Here is a 15,079-nt window from a genome sequence, read left to right as displayed (position 1 = left end):
AGCCAGTGAGCGGCCGGTCTGTATGTGGGATCCGAACCCTCGGCGGGAGAGCCGCCACGCTTCCCAAGTGGCGCACTGTAGCAGTGCACCACCGGGCCGGCCCCACTGGTCATCTTTTAAAAAAAAAACAAAAAACTGCAAGATAGACCAACGGATTTTAATATAACAGAGTATAAAAAGTTCTTTGCCAGAAATTTTTTAAAAATGTAAACAAATGCCACTCTTCCTAGTAATTTTTTTGTTTTGAAGAATATACTTATTTTTCATAAAAATATATTATTTATGTTAACATGAAATAGTTTTACTCTTGTTATTTTTATTTATTTATTTATTTTTGGCAGCTGGCCAGTATGGGGATCCAAACCCTTTACTCTTGTTATCTTAAATAATTAATAATAATTTTTTATTTCTCAGATTTTAAAATTTTATCAGTTTTAATTTATATAATGGTAAATATCAGTAGATAGCAATCTACATAAGCAAAAGTTCTTTTGGGTCTCCAGTCCTGAAACCACAAAGTTTGAGAACATTGCCCAAAAGAAACCACTTGCACATCACGACATGTAAAGAATGGTCTTGGAAGCATTGTTTCTAATCACCACCTACTGGGAACAACTCATATATCCATGAACAGTATGATGAATAAGTTAATTATGGTATATTCATGTAATGTAATATTATACAGCAATGAAATGGACAAATTACAACTACATGTAATGATATGGGTAAATCTCACAAACAATATTGAGTAAAAAAGCAAAATAATATAAAGTTTCAAAAACAGTAAAATTAAACTATTTTTTCAGGATGCATATTTATGTCATAAAAATTTTAAGTGTCAGGGGCTGGCCCGTGGCTCACTCGGGAGAGTGCGGTGCTGATAGCACCGAGGCCGCGGGTTCGGATCCCATATAGGGATGGCCGGTTTGCTCACTGGTTGAGCGTGGTGCTGACAACACCAAGTCAGGGGTTGGGATCCCCTTACCGGTCATCTTTTTTAAAAAAAAAAAAAAAAATTTTAAGTGTCAGCAGACAAAAGGAGGTTTTTCTTACACATTTAAAAAGCAATTTTGCACTGAAATTCAACATAATAAGGTCTCTGTCCTGTCTCTCTTTCTTTTTTTTTTTTTTTCTTCCTTTTTTTGTCTTTTTTCGTGTCCGGCAACGGATCGCAACCCTCAGTGTCGTGCCCGGACCGGAGAGGGACCGGCAACGGGATCGCAACCCTCGGTGTCGCGCCCGCACCTCGCTCAGCCAGTGAGCGGGAACCGGTCTGTATGTGGGATCCGAACCCTCAGCGGGAGCGCCGCCGCACTCCCAAGCGGCGCACTGTAGCAGTGCGCCACCGGGCTGGCCCCTTTCTCTCTTTCCAACACCATCTTCCAGCTGCCCAGACCTCCCGACTCTGGGCCTTTGCACACGCTGTGCATCCTTTCTCACTTGCCAAATTCCAACTTATCCTTCAAGTTCTAAGAAAGACCAAAATCCAATTCCTCAGTGGTTGACTCTGGGGACATTCTGGCCCCAGGGATCTAAATATCCTGTGCCTTTGGGAAGGACTGAGCTTCAGAGTCAGGCAGAACTGGCTTTGAATTCCAGCTCTGCTACTTAACCAGCGGCGACATAGTGGACCAGTCCCTTTCCCTCTCTCAGTTTCCATGCCTGTCAAATGGGGTAAGCTCTTCCCAAGGTTGTTGGAAGGACACAAGATAACACACACAGATGTTTAGCAGAGGAAGCATTCCAAAAATGCAAACTTTCTTCACCCTTCACACATGTCGTGTTCAGATCTGCAGAGCAGGGTGGTCATACCCAAGGGAACTTTCTCTCAAATCTCCATCCAAAGAGATCTCAAATATTCCCCAGACCCTGCTGGACCCCAGAATTCTCATCCTCACCCTTAGCTGCTCCAAATGGAGCTCAGTCCTATGCCCAGAACAATCAATGTGTCCCAGCCCTGGCATCATTCCAAAGGGCAAATCACACCTGCCCAGAGGCTTCTGGTATGGTCCAAAAGCTTAGGGGAAAGGGTATACATGGTGAGGGAATGGGGTAGGCAAGGCATCACCTCCTGAGCCAAGAAGCGCAGTTTTGTCAGGAGCTTCTTGGCCAATGCTGCTTTCTTTTGCACGTTGCCCTGTCTCAGGCCCTGTAGAAGCCGTAGTCCTTGCTTTGCCAACAGGTTCTGGAAGGTCAAGAAGAGAGCGTGAGTGCAGGGCCCCAGCTAGGTGCCCCCGATTCCCTTCCTTGCCCCATACCAGGCTGTGCACCAGCAGTTTCCCTCGGCATCGATCCAGGGTGTTGGGCCTGGTCATCGTCCTGCGCTCAGCACTGCGGCAAAACTGTCTGCAGAGAGCAGGGGCATGCAAAGCAGGGGGGAGTCAAGGGAGAGAACACTGACTCTTGGGGCCATTCCCTGCTCTTGGAGCACCCCCAGCTTCCAACAGCCCTCTCAGTCCTGTTCTCAGAAGGGGTGCCCTTCCTCATCCAAAGGTGGCCTTCTGTATTTGGACCACACCCAAATTCAGCAAGGCCAGCTTCACCTCAGATCTGAAGAGCAGATCTGAGCCCCAGATCTCGCTAATATTTAATTATTTACTACCCTGGCTACTCCAAGTGTGGCCCATGGACCAACAGCATTGGTATCACCTGCAGGCTAGTTATAAATGTCCAGCCTCCTCCCAGACCCTACTGCATCAGAATCTACAAGTTTTTACTCTGGGGAATTCGTATGTGCCTTTAAGTGTGGGATGACCTGTGGTTTAGTCTCCACCAGCGTGACTAAAAGATAGCTTGAACATCACATGCCCAAAACAAATGCATGATTTCCAATGACCCCCTCACAAAGAAAACCCTGCTTAACCTCAAAATGTCAGAGTCATCCTTCACTTCTGTTTCTTTCTCTCTCATTCCACATCAATCCATCTGCAAGTTATTTATGCTCTACCTTCAAAAAATATCCAAAATCTGACCACTTTTCTCCCTTTCTCTTTCTCCAGGACCACCCTAGGCCAACCTCCATCATTTCTCGCCCAGGATTATTGAAACAGCCTCCTAACTGCTCTTACTGCTTCTATTCTTACCCCTGCCCCTGCACAATATTCTCAATATATAGCATCCAGAGCGCTCTTTTCAATGCTTTCCAGACCATCTCACTCCTCTCCAGTGGCTTCTCATCTCAGAGGAAAAGACAAAAATCCTTAAAATGGCTTAAAAGGCCCTCCATAACCTGGCTCCCTTTCTGTCCCCATCTTCATCAAATATAACTCTCACCCTCATGCACACCTCTATGGCCACAGTGGCATTTTTGCTCCCTTACGAATATACCAAGTTCATTTCCACCTCAGGGCCTCTGTATTAATTCCTCCCTCTACTAGAATGTTTTGCCCTTAAATCTGTGCATGGCTCATTCCTTTCTTCATTCAGATCTCTACTCAAATGTCAACTTCCCTGATCACCCCCTCTAAACAGCTCCTGCCACTTTCCCCATGGCATAAATAAATACTCTGCTTTATTTATCTATTGTCTGTCTTCCTAAATTGAAAGTAAACCAGGGCAGGGAATTCATTTTGATTACCACTGTATTGTCAGGGAATCATTTTGATTACCACTTGTATTCTCAGTGAAAAATGATTTTTGAAACAGGATCTTTTGGAACCATTTTGACCCCAATTATTTTTTTATGAATGTTTGCATTTATGAATGTTCGATATTGATTGAAAACTGACAAAAGAATCAAATCTTTATGTCAAGAATTAAATCCCAAACTGGATTCAAGGAAATTGGACCTGATAGAAGCAATGGCCATAAAAGAAAATTACATTGGCTAAAACTATAGTGAAACATATGTACAGATCTTTCATTGAAATTTCCCTGCCAATCAGTTCGTTAGAGCATGGTGTCGATAACACCAGGGTCAAGGGTTCAGATTCCCTTACCAGCCAGCCACCAAAAAAAAAAAAAAAACAAAAGAAACTTTCCCTGCCAAAGAATAATTTCAGTAATAAAATAATTTCAGTAAAGTGAAAACAGAAACAGTTTAGAAAATCAAGCAAGGAATTAAGCTGGATAAGGTGGCTGCTCTTTTGGAGACTTAGAGAATGTAGCCTTACAATTAATCTCTGGGACACATACGCATGAACATTTAGAACATTTAGAAGTCAAGCAGAAAGGGAGTCAGCAAAAGAGATGAGAAGGAATAGGCAAGAAGGTGGGAGGAAAACCAGGGCAGTGTGGACTCATGGAAGTTCACCACAGAGAGTGTTTCAAGGAGGGACGTCAGCTGCATCCACTGACACTGAAGGATTGAGCAAAAGGAGGGCAGAAAAGTGACCACCTACAACCTACTACCTCATTGCCTCTCCTGATTGGGGTCCCTGGCAGAGTCCCTCTCTTCTACCCTACCCCTAAATGCTGGAGCTCTCCAGGTCCTCAGATTTCTCTTTTCTCGGCTCCCTAGATGGTTTTATCCATCCCCATCTACGTAATGACAGCTCCCAAATTTACAATCCCTGCCTAGAACTCTCCCCAGAACTGACCTCATCTAGCTAACTGCCTGCCAGACATGTCCACTTATAAGTCTAATAGACACCTCAAAGTTACCATGTCCAAAAATGAGCTTCTGATGTCCTCCCTTGCCTCCCAGCCCCCTCCAGACCTTCTCCTTCTCTTTTTGCCCATAACTCAGTAAACAGCACCATCTACATCACTGTGCAAGCCAGAATCTTGGGAGTCATTCATGACTATTCTTCGTGAGTTTTCCTCATCCCCTACACCTATCTACTAGCAAATCCTGGCACTGCATCTCCACTGCAACCACCATCATCTATCACTTGGATTATTACAATGCCCTCTTTAGTAATCTCCCTGCTTCCTCTCTTACATCATTCCTCTCCCACTTCTTTTTTCGGTGGTTGCCCAGTACAGGGATCTGAACCTTTGACCTTGGCGTTATCAGCACCACACTCTGAGCAAGTGAGTTAACCAGCCAGCCCTCTTTTTAAGGAGAAGCGTAAGTTAGAGCATATCTCTCCTCTTTCCAAAACCTTCAGTGTCTGCACTCAGAGAAGAAGCCCAGGTCATGACAATGGCCTATGAGGCTCCCACATGATCTACCCTGCCTCCCTCCAGCCTCGTCTACTCTGCTCACACTGCTGCAGCCACACTGGTTCCCTTGCTCTTCCTTAAACACGGCAGGCATGCTTTCACCTCGGGACTTTTGCACATGCTCTCCCCTCTGCCTGATATCCTTACAGACAAGGCTTGCTCCTTCATCTTCTCCATGTCATCTACAGGGTGGCCTCTCCTCTCCACCCTTTCTAAAATTGCAACATGTCTCTAAAATGCTCCCTCACTTTATTTTCTCCCTTAACACTTATCCTTATCCTACTCATTTCCATTGCTTTGTTTACATGCTCATTATCTGTGTCCCCCCACACACACACTCACCCACTCCCCCCCCACACACACCAGAATGTAAGTTTCAGGGTCTGGCATAGTAAATGTCATAAATATTTATTAAATAGATAAATAACTATTTCAAGAAGAGGGTCAGAAAAACACTTAAGTAACTGGAGCAAGTTATGGAATTCAGGGAAATGAAGATCAAAGATGGAAGCGACTAGAACATGTTTATGTGGTTTCAGCAATGACCTGGTAACTAGGGACCAGTTGATGATGCAGGAGAGAAAGTGGATAACTTCAGAACAAATTCCTCCAGTAGGTGAGAGGAGATGAAATCAATACCACAGCTAGGGCTACTGGAGCGGGGCACTTCCTCCGCTGCAGCAGGAAGGAGAGCAAATGGATGCAGAGGCTGGCAAGGTGTGGACTGGCTGGAGGAAGGTAAGGCCCCTGTTTTCTCCGTGAAGGAAGAGAGGTCATTAGCCAGGACCAGTGTGGAGGAGGAAGAGGGGAGGTTTGAGAAGAGAAACTACAAGCCTCCAGGAGCATGGGAAAGGAAGTTTACAGGAGAGGGCAGTAGAGATGCCCAAGGATGTGGGGGCCGTCAAACCCCCAATCATCTCCACCAAACTCCTTCCATATGGACAATCATCTTCTTACTCTTCTGTAAAGTGCTGAGCAATCGCAGCTTCAAGCCACCCTTGGGGCCAGACAGCTACCCTGAACTCCCTCACCATGGCGTTGGCAGCAAGGGGTGGCTCTCAGCTCACCTGCTCCCAGCCACCAGTTCTTCCAGAGACTGCTTGAGCCGTGCACAGGCTCCCGGCCCCGGCCTGCGCTGCAGCGCCTCAACTTCCTGCAGCCCCTGGTCCTGCACAAACCGCCGAAAGGGTCAGAGAGTCTTGAAGGTCCGGGACTTCTTGAGGACCACCTCCACCCCGAGGCCCCACCAACTCACGACCGCACCTCTTGGCCCGCCCTTCTTTGGCTTGATCAGGTTCCATTTTTCTAGCCCCCTACTGGTTCCACCCCAGTGAGACCCTGCCCCCAATAGCTCTATGCATCTCCTTCGCCCAGCCCCTTCCTGGATCCAGCAATTCTGAATCCCTGTCCTCCCACAACTTCTGGCCTCCTCAGTTTGCCCAGAAGCTGTGATCTTTGGCCTCCACCCTCTGGCCTTGCACCAACAAGGTGCTGGCTCCCTAGTGCTCCACCCATTAGCCTTGCTCCAGAGCTCCCTTCAAAGGCCACGGTCCCCCCACGCCACCCCCAGAGTCTCTACGGCCCAGCCTCTCCCCGTGGGCACCGGCCTTGCACTCACGAGCCTCTCAGCCACTTTGTGCACACAGTTGCTGCTCAGCAGGCGCCACGTATGATCCTCCCAGCGGCTCCACACACGCACACACGGCTTGCGGTGACGCAGAGGCAAGCAGAGGTATGGCCTGGGCCAGGCGGAGAAGAGTGGAGGCTTTGGGGGGCATCCTGGGTCCCTGGGACCTCCCAACACCCTCCTTCCAGCCATCAGGAGCACTCACCCGCTGCCGTCCATAGGCTCAGGCCGCTGAGCAAGGATCCCCATCTCCTCCTCCTCTTCCTCTGGCCTGGCCCCCACGTCCGACTCCAGCAGAGGCTGCACCTCCACCACCGTGCCCTCTGTTCCCTCCCCAGCCCTGGACCCTCGTTCCAATTGCTCCTCCTGGCGGCCTGCACGACCTACCCCCAGAAAAGCAATGGTCAGCAGGCAATAGACTGAGGGTCAGACCCCTTCCTCAACCTCCTCTGCCTCAATAGAGGTCAGAACACACCCCTTACTGAAGGTCAACAGCCCCTTCCAGGGGCCTAAGGTCTGAAACAAGAGTTACCACCCTCAAACCCATGACCCTCGGGGGTTCAGCGAGGCCACACACCAATGGAAATCTCAAAGCTGATAGGCTGCGAGCCCACGACGGGGTCAATCATGGTGGCCTCGAAGAGCACACCAAAAAGCAGGAAATCTTCGCAGGGCGCCAGGGCGTTCTGGGGAAAGGAGTCAGGCTGGAGTCAGCCCCCCTCCCTCCCCAGGGAGCAGCCTGGACTATGCTTGGCCACAGTGCCCACAGAAAGACATTGCAACCAAGGCCCGGAAGTCACCGCAGGTATCCTACCTCGGTCTCTTCCCCTTGCAGCCCCAACCATTGGCCTAGGGACTGGTCCTCTCTGGCCCACCCCTGATTGGTCAGTCCCCCAATATGTGCATATACACTCAAGCACGTGTACACACGCTGCACTCTTCACCCATGCCCCCAAATTGAGACCCACATGGTATTTAATCAAGAGCTGAAGGTGACCCCGCCTCCCCTTTGCTAAAACCCCAGCTTCGACCTGTGGCAGCGGCAGCAACTCGTCCACCTCCACCTCCATTGCACTAGGAATCTCAGGCCCATCCGCGCTGGAGCTGGTGTCCACGTGCTGTGGAGCCGCCGTTGGGGTCTGGCCCCGCCGGCCTTTCTTCTTCTTTCCGGTGAGCCGGGACAATCTAGACCCCTTTGGGGTCTGAGGAGGCTCAGGTTCAGCTCTCCCTTCGAGCACATCCATGGACACAGCCACAAGCAGACGGCCACGGAACCAAATGCCTTGGCCAAGGCCTTCATTGAGACTTTGAAGACCGTCCCGGAGCCCCCCGCTGGGGGGCGAGCCATAGAGGGGCACCCAGGCCGGGCCGAAGGTGGGGTTAAACCCCGCTGTAAGGAACAAGAACAGTGTTTTGGAGGGAAGCATTGAGCAGGTGGGTGCTAGCCAGGTCAGTCTATGCTCCACACCCTGATTCCTCCAAGACCTTTGGAGGGATGCGGGGTGGTGGGGAAGGGGCTCTGGAAGTAAAAATGTTTGCGAACGGCTGCGGACGCACAGCTGTGGACCACGACCTGGAGCACTTTGAAACCAGCTCGTCTCCCAAAGGCTTTGTGGACAGATGGAGCCAGAGTCCTGGAGGTGGGTTGGGGCGGGGCTACGGGTGATCAGGTAAGGGACCGGGATAAATGGATACGGGCAGATGGGCTTGTTTCAACGCGTGTAAACCTGTAGGAAGCACGGGGATGGAGAGGTTTAGTGGATATGCTGCTGGAGTCAGGATTTTGTCAACAGAGCCAGACCGAGGTTGGGGTTCATAGTCTGGGGGCGACAGGTGAGGCTCCGAAGGGCGAGGCCGGCTTGGCTCCGAGGGGCTGCGCCGTTTTGGGGGTGGAGCGGACTTCCTAAGTGGAGCTGCGTCCCAAGGATGGGGTTTGCCGCGGGCGCGGGACCCAGGGCAGACGGGGTCCAGACGCGCTCACCCGCGCGGCCGGGGTGGGAGACCTGCCGAAGGTCCAGCACGTGCGTGGCGAGGGCCACATCGACGAGGGGCGCGTCGTCCAGCAGCTGCAGGCGAAGGCCTCGCGTCAGCGGCGGGAAGAGCTCCACGAAGCTCAGCTGCTCGTTCCACTCGGGCGCCGCCGCCCCGCCGCTCACCGACGTCTCGCCCTGAAGGCGACGGCGAAGACAGGCGGAGAGGGGTCGGCGCGGGACCAGGGCCGGGGCCGCGGGGAGCGGGCACGGGAGCGACTGACCTGCTGCCCCAGGAAAGACACCCGCACGTAGGGGTCCATGAAGACGCGCTGGTCGTGCAGGGCGCGGGCCAGGCTGCCCAGCAGCCCCGGGCGCAGCGCGGGGATCCCCTCGGCACGGTACACGCGCACGCGGAGCCGCGCCCACGGCCTCTCGGCCGGCACCCGGCGCGGCAGCAGCTGGTTCCTAGGGGAGGGGCGCGCTGAGAAGGTGGGGAGGCTGGAGTCTCGGCCCCTGCCCTTCTCCGCGCGCCTGGGCCACGCGCCGTCCTAGCGTCCCCTCCCCACCTCACCCCAGCTCACTTCTCGATGTCCGAACTGTGCCCTGGGCCCGGGGGTGGCAGTGGAGGGGGCAGGTCCCCGCGCGCCCTCACGGACAAGGTGACCTTGACGAAGCCCTTGGTCCCGGCGCGGGTGTCGCGGGGGTCATGCAGTGGAGCCCATTTCTGGTAGAAGTGGCCATCTGGGGGCGGAGGGGTGGGCTGGGGTCAGGGAAGACCGGCGGGAAGCAGGGGGTGATCCTAGGGCTGCGATGGGAGGGTTAGCCATGGGCCGGGGTTTCCGCCGGCTCAGCAGGGAGGAGCGGGAGGCGAGGAGGTCAGCCCTGGCGAGAGACAGCTGCTTCAGAAGTTAGTGTCTAGGGCTCTTGGTGTAGATGAGTCTCAATAAGGGCAGGGCTCGGTACCTGGCTGGTCGAAGACGATGCCCAGGTCCATCCGGAAAGTGCCTATCCGGGTGGTCATAAACGGGAGAGTCTGCGAGTGGAAGGCCTGTGGGGAAGGTGACGGTAGTCCTGGAGCTTTAGCATCCCCCTCCTCTGACAAAAACCTCTCACTCTACCCCCCTCACCGTGATCTCCAGCAGCAAGTCCTGGAGGCGAAGCCGGCTCTCATGGAATTCGAACAAGAAGTACTTGAAATGGGGGTGAGAGAAGGTTAGATATGAAGGGCCCCCGCCAGCTTGCCGCTGCCTCTTGCAAAGAAAACAGCCACTCCGCCACCGCACCCCACCCCCGGGCCTCTCCGTGCCTTCCCTCGACAAGCCCCGCCCATCCGTAGGCCGGTGCGGGGCTCAGTTCCACTCAGGCCACGCGCCCTCCAGGGACAGTTCTTATCTGGGTCCTGCCCATTCTCTCAGACCCGCCCTCTTCCTTGGTCGCGCCCACCTCGTTGTAGAAGGGGCAACTGGTCCCGCGCTGTGTGGCGGTAACTCGGCGCTGCTCCCCAACACGCACGGCCACATAGGGGTTAATGTTGACTCCCACCAGTTTCTGGGCCTCCAGCACGGTGACCCCCACCTGAGGGGTGCAGAAGGAGGAGGAAAAGAAGCCAGACCTGCCCAGATAGCAGGGGATTGTGTATGTGCAGAATAGGTGGTACTCCCCAAGGGTTAGGGTCTGAAGAAGAGCAATACCTGGAAATCCTGGACTCTGGACATCTGGGAGCGATCCCCACGGTCCGGGCCCCGGGTTCGGCTGCAGAGGTTAAGGTGAGATCTCACTTTGCCCCCTCCCTGCCTACATGCACACTTGCTTGGTCTCCTCTCCCTCTGAACTTTTGGATTCTGAGTCCTTAGGGTCTTGTCTTGCCTCAACCCTACGCCCAGAATTTGACTCATTCCTGGAACCCTGAAACTATTTATTCAACCAAGATTTATTGAGCACCTACTATGTGCCAACACTGTTCTAGGCACTAGGACACTGCTATGAACAAAAGAGACAGAACTCCTTGCGCTCATTAAGCTTTCATCATCACGTATGTGTGATTGTAAGCCAGTGTAACTGTGTGCGTGAACGTGGCTGTGCCTATGCCTATGAGTGAGTGACACTTGACCCCAGGATATCTGCCCTTCACCCATACGCTGGGACTGTGTGTTTGTGAGGGTGGATGGGCGTGGGCCTGCGTGTGTAAGCGGTGAGACTGACTCACTAGTAGGGTGTGGGAGCAAGTGTGCAGTGGGTACCTCTTGAGGGGGCTGAACATGACCCCGGAAAGCTCCACATCAGGCTCATCCTCCAGGTCCAGCTCCAGCTCCAGGTCATTCTCCTCATCGTCCTGCTGGCCTAGGCCTCGAGCTAGCCTGCGGCCCAAAGCCACTGCCCGCCGCTCCAGCAGGGCCTCCCCAGGCCTGATAGCAAAGGCCCTCAAGGGACATGCCTGGGACCTATCACCCATCTCTGGGCATCCCTTGACTTCTCTGACCCTAGGACTGACCCCTGACTCTTGGACTGACCCCACTGATTCCAAGACAGACCCCCAACCCTGGGACCCCTCTAATTCCAGAGTTGACTCTTGATTCTAGGAGTGACCCCGACCCTAGAATTGATTCAGTACTGATCCCAGACCCCGGGATTGTCCCCACATCACTGGCTCATAACCCTATGACTGACCTCAGTGACCCCAGGGCATCCCCATATACTTACTCCAGCTCCTGGAAGCCCACATTGGGGATGATCAGCTCCGAGCTGGGAGGCGGAGAAATGAAAGGAGCGAGAAGGCCAGGCCTGACTACAGAGCTGCAACCCAGTTAGCACGCTCCCAAGGGCCTCAGTATCCGCAGATCCAGAGAGGAATTGGGTGCTACTTCTCCCTTTCCAGGGCCTCACTGGGCTGGGAGAACCAGAACTTGCTTAGATTGCTGGGGGGTTACCTGTCCCGGATTGGTGCCCCAAAGTCCTCCTCTGCCCAGGCTCCAGCAGCACCCTCTGGGGGCTGATACTTTAGGTCAAGCTCCACCTGGATCTGAAAACACATACACAGTGTCCCCAAGGGTCCCTCAAGCTGCCCTGGGGCTAAGAGAGGCCCAAGGACACTTTTACTCCATCTGTAAATAGAGACCTTCCTGGCTTGAATATGTGGTGACTTGTGGTTCCTCTCTGATCATTAATAATATTGACTACTCACAACCTATTAAGAACTTACCATGTGCAAGTTACCTCTTGACAGAGACAAACATGATTCCACAATTCCCTCATTGCTCTTGGAAATCCTTCACTGTGGCCTTCACAGCTCTGCATGGCCTGGTCCCTGCCAACCTTTCCAGCTCCATCTCTTTCCAGTTCTGCTCCTGCTCTGCACCCCAGCTATCCTCCCTCAGGGCACTAGGCTTTTGCACATTCCTGTTCCACTTAATTAATGCCTGTCATGCTTCGGTTCTTCAGGTAACCTTTTCTGGATCCCAAATACGTCACACTCCCCTGCTAAACACTCTCCCAGCCCCTTACCAGCTCTTTCGTAACACCTGCTGGTTGCAATTGTACATTTATTTGTGTGAATATTTGTTTAATGTTTGCCTCCCTCTTTTGATAGGAACTCCAAGAGGAAAACTAGATAAAACCTTATCTGGTTTTGCTCACCACTGAATCTTCATTGCTCAGCACAGCACTAGGCTTATAAGAGCTCAACAAATGATGGCAGACTGAATGAAAAACTCAGCATTTTGTATGACTCCACATGATGTAGGTGATGAAACAGCTTAGAGATGCTAAGTAATTTGTCCAAGTTCTCAGCTAAGAAATGGCAGATCTGAGATTTGAACCCAGGCCTGTTTCTAGTAGGCTATATGACCCTCTGTGAAACACCAGGAAAATCTTGCCAGGTTCATCTTTGTCTCCCACAAGAATTGAGCCTGGTGCAAGGTCAGGGAGCAGCACAGAAATCCTTATATCCCCCATCTCCACACCTCTAGGGCTCAGAGCTGAACCTGGTTCTTGTGGAACTCAGGCAGTAAAAGGAGCCCTGGCTGGGCTACCTTGTTACCACTCCTGTCTGGGTCTTGGGTTTTGCCCTCTGAGAAATGGAACCCTCTCTCTAGAGGGATTCTCAGGCTTGGGGGTGGCAGGCTGGGAGCTGGTGGAACTCACCGGAGACACTCGCAGATTCTTATCTACCAGGGCCTCCCGCAGTACCAAATGCCCAGCACTCTGTAGCTGCTGCAGGGAGATCATCAAGGTCCCCAGAGGCCTGGGGGAGTGGCATGGAGCACAAGAGTGACCCAGGGGAATGGTGTCAAGCCACCCCCAGCCCCACCTGCATCCCTGGCTCCCCCAGGCCTACTCACCGGGGGCTGAACACATGGCTGCAGTTGACCACCTGCACAGACAGACTCTCCCCAGCCAGCGGAGCCCCGTAGTGGGGCCAACGGAACAGCTAGGGATAGGAGGAAGTTTGTGACTCAAGCTGACTCTGACCCCCAATCCAGAACCTATTTCCAGCCCTGAAACAGAAACCAGCCCTCCAAACTTGGAGCTAACTCTAGGATTGACCTCCCAAACCTGGAACTATCCCCCAACAAGGAGTTGACTCCAAACTAGGGTGGGCCTGGGGCTAACTACCAACAAAGAACTAATCCCCCCAATCTTGGGGCTGACTTGTTCCAGACTAATCTCTCAAGTCTGAGACTGTCCCCACCACCCAAGAGTACACCTCCCAAGACCTAGGACTGAGTCCCCTAACCCAAGAATAGACCTGCTTCTCCCCATCCAGGAACCAACAGTACTGACCTCACCAATATCTGCTTCTTGACCACAGTGAATTTTTCTTGTTTTCTGGGTAAAGCCTGCTCAGAACTGAAACTAGTCATTTATCAGCCCCTCCCCCCACACAAAAAAATCATTTGCCTCCCCCACCCTTTGCCCAGTGTCCAGTCCCTTTCACCCTTAAAGAAAAGCAGATCATGGAGAGGGAAAGAGGCAGAGGATTGGCGACATCAGGCTGGGGGAGACAGGAGACAGGCTGTAGAGATAGCAAGGGTGGGTTGGGGGGTCTAGAGAATGGAGGATCCAGAGACCCCCTGTATCCAAAATCTTTACAGAACCTCTGCAAGCCTCACCCCGAAAGCTGAGCCTCACTTGTCGGTCATGGGTGCCCGGCAGCCCTGTTAGTCGCCGCACACATACGGTCAGAGCCATGGCCCCAGCACCACTGGCTCTCCCTCTGCCTGCCTGCCCTTCTGCCCACCAGCCCGCCCACCTGAATCGCCTCTGACTCACTGACTCACCCAGCAGGTTCAGCAATCCCTGCCCTTTAGTCAAATACACAGGCAGCAGGCATGGGGGTCATGTGTGGGGAGGGAGGAGATGACTGAAAGATGAGGATAAGGTCCCTTTGCTCAGTTCAGTCTCCCCTGCCTGCACCAGCTGCAAGCTGGCAGGACTGTTTTAGCCTCATCCTGTATCCTTGAGGGGTGGGAGCTTGGGTAGGGTGGATGAATGCAAAGGGGGAGAGGACAGGACCCAGTCTGCCCATTCTGGTCCCTGCTAGCCTCTGAGGCCTCAAGGGCATGAACTTCATGTTCTTTTTGTTCATCTTTCTGTCCTCGTGCCCAGCTCAGGGTGTGGCATATGGTAGACCCTAAAACACCGGCTAAATAAATAGATGTATTAATAAATGAATCCCCTAGGCCCCAGCATTAGTGCTATAGGCATTCAACACATTTCTTGAATTAACGAGTGATTGAATACATGTCCCTTGCTTGCACATAGTAGATATTCAAGACAGAAGCCAGAAGTTCTTAACTTGGGGTCCTAGGACCCTAATGGGACTGTAGAATGGCTCTGTGGAGTTTGCAAACCTTTGAAATTTTCTATAAAATATCATGTGTACACTTTTCTGGACATAAAACTCCTAGGTTAGGTTAATAACCCTTAAACAGATGTGCAATACCTTTCCTGAGTGAAATAATGAATGTATCTTGAAGTCTGAACCCATAATAGTTGAAATTAACTGTGTGCTGAGTGCATTTCACAGCCATCCACTTAATTATTCTATTTAATGACACCTTCTACGTGCAGGACATGTGCTATGCCATCCCCAGGAGTACGGGTACGTGGTCTGGGGGCAGGGGGCGCAGCAACAGAGAGGCGAATCATGTGTGTTCTATCTTCCAGTAGCTTCACAGAGTCCAATACCTACCTAACACAGCCTAGAAAGACTGCAACCACCATCAGAGCAGGAAATGGTCAGAGCTGGGGAGCTCAGAGGAGGGAGTGTTTAAAATGGGATTAGAGGACAGGAGTTGAGACCCGAGACAGATATTCAGGCAGTGGGGAGGAATGCAGGGCATGTTCTGGGACACGTGATTTGTTCAGTTTGGCC

General features: G+C 52.3%; 1 protein-coding gene across 1 annotated transcript in view; it reads right to left on the bottom strand.

Moving 5' to 3' along the window:
- Positions 1-13,893, bottom strand: part of LOC103588683 (fer-1-like protein 4) — a 44,205-nt gene extending 30,312 nt beyond the window's left edge. Inside the window, exons 1-21 of the mRNA XM_008570483.1 lie at positions 13,815-13,893; positions 13,486-13,541; positions 13,044-13,132; positions 12,847-12,946; positions 11,634-11,725; positions 11,407-11,448; positions 10,947-11,111; positions 10,398-10,458; positions 10,150-10,281; positions 9,834-9,896; positions 9,670-9,754; positions 9,288-9,447; positions 8,988-9,171; positions 8,715-8,901; positions 7,765-8,123; positions 7,311-7,419; positions 6,939-7,116; positions 6,725-6,845; positions 6,174-6,274; positions 2,259-2,346; positions 2,069-2,185 (exon numbers count right to left, since the gene is read on the bottom strand). Of these exons, the coding sequence (XP_008568705.1) occupies positions 2,069-2,185; positions 2,259-2,346; positions 6,174-6,274; positions 6,725-6,845; positions 6,939-7,116; positions 7,311-7,419; positions 7,765-8,123; positions 8,715-8,901; positions 8,988-9,171; positions 9,288-9,447; positions 9,670-9,754; positions 9,834-9,896; positions 10,150-10,281; positions 10,398-10,458; positions 10,947-11,111; positions 11,407-11,448; positions 11,634-11,725; positions 12,847-12,946; positions 13,044-13,132; positions 13,486-13,541; positions 13,815-13,893 (2,568 nt within the window). The remainder of the gene's footprint in view (positions 1-2,068; positions 2,186-2,258; positions 2,347-6,173; positions 6,275-6,724; positions 6,846-6,938; positions 7,117-7,310; positions 7,420-7,764; positions 8,124-8,714; positions 8,902-8,987; positions 9,172-9,287; positions 9,448-9,669; positions 9,755-9,833; positions 9,897-10,149; positions 10,282-10,397; positions 10,459-10,946; positions 11,112-11,406; positions 11,449-11,633; positions 11,726-12,846; positions 12,947-13,043; positions 13,133-13,485; positions 13,542-13,814) is intronic.
- Positions 13,894-15,079: the final 1,186 nt, after the last annotated feature.

Source organism: Galeopterus variegatus, unplaced genomic scaffold (genome assembly GCF_000696425.1).
Source record: "Galeopterus variegatus unplaced genomic scaffold, G_variegatus-3.0.2 Scaffold3, whole genome shotgun sequence".
NCBI classification, from domain to species: domain Eukaryota; kingdom Metazoa; phylum Chordata; class Mammalia; order Dermoptera; family Cynocephalidae; genus Galeopterus; species Galeopterus variegatus.
Note: the sequence above shows the minus strand (reverse complement) of the source record. Positions and strands in the feature narration are given on the sequence as shown.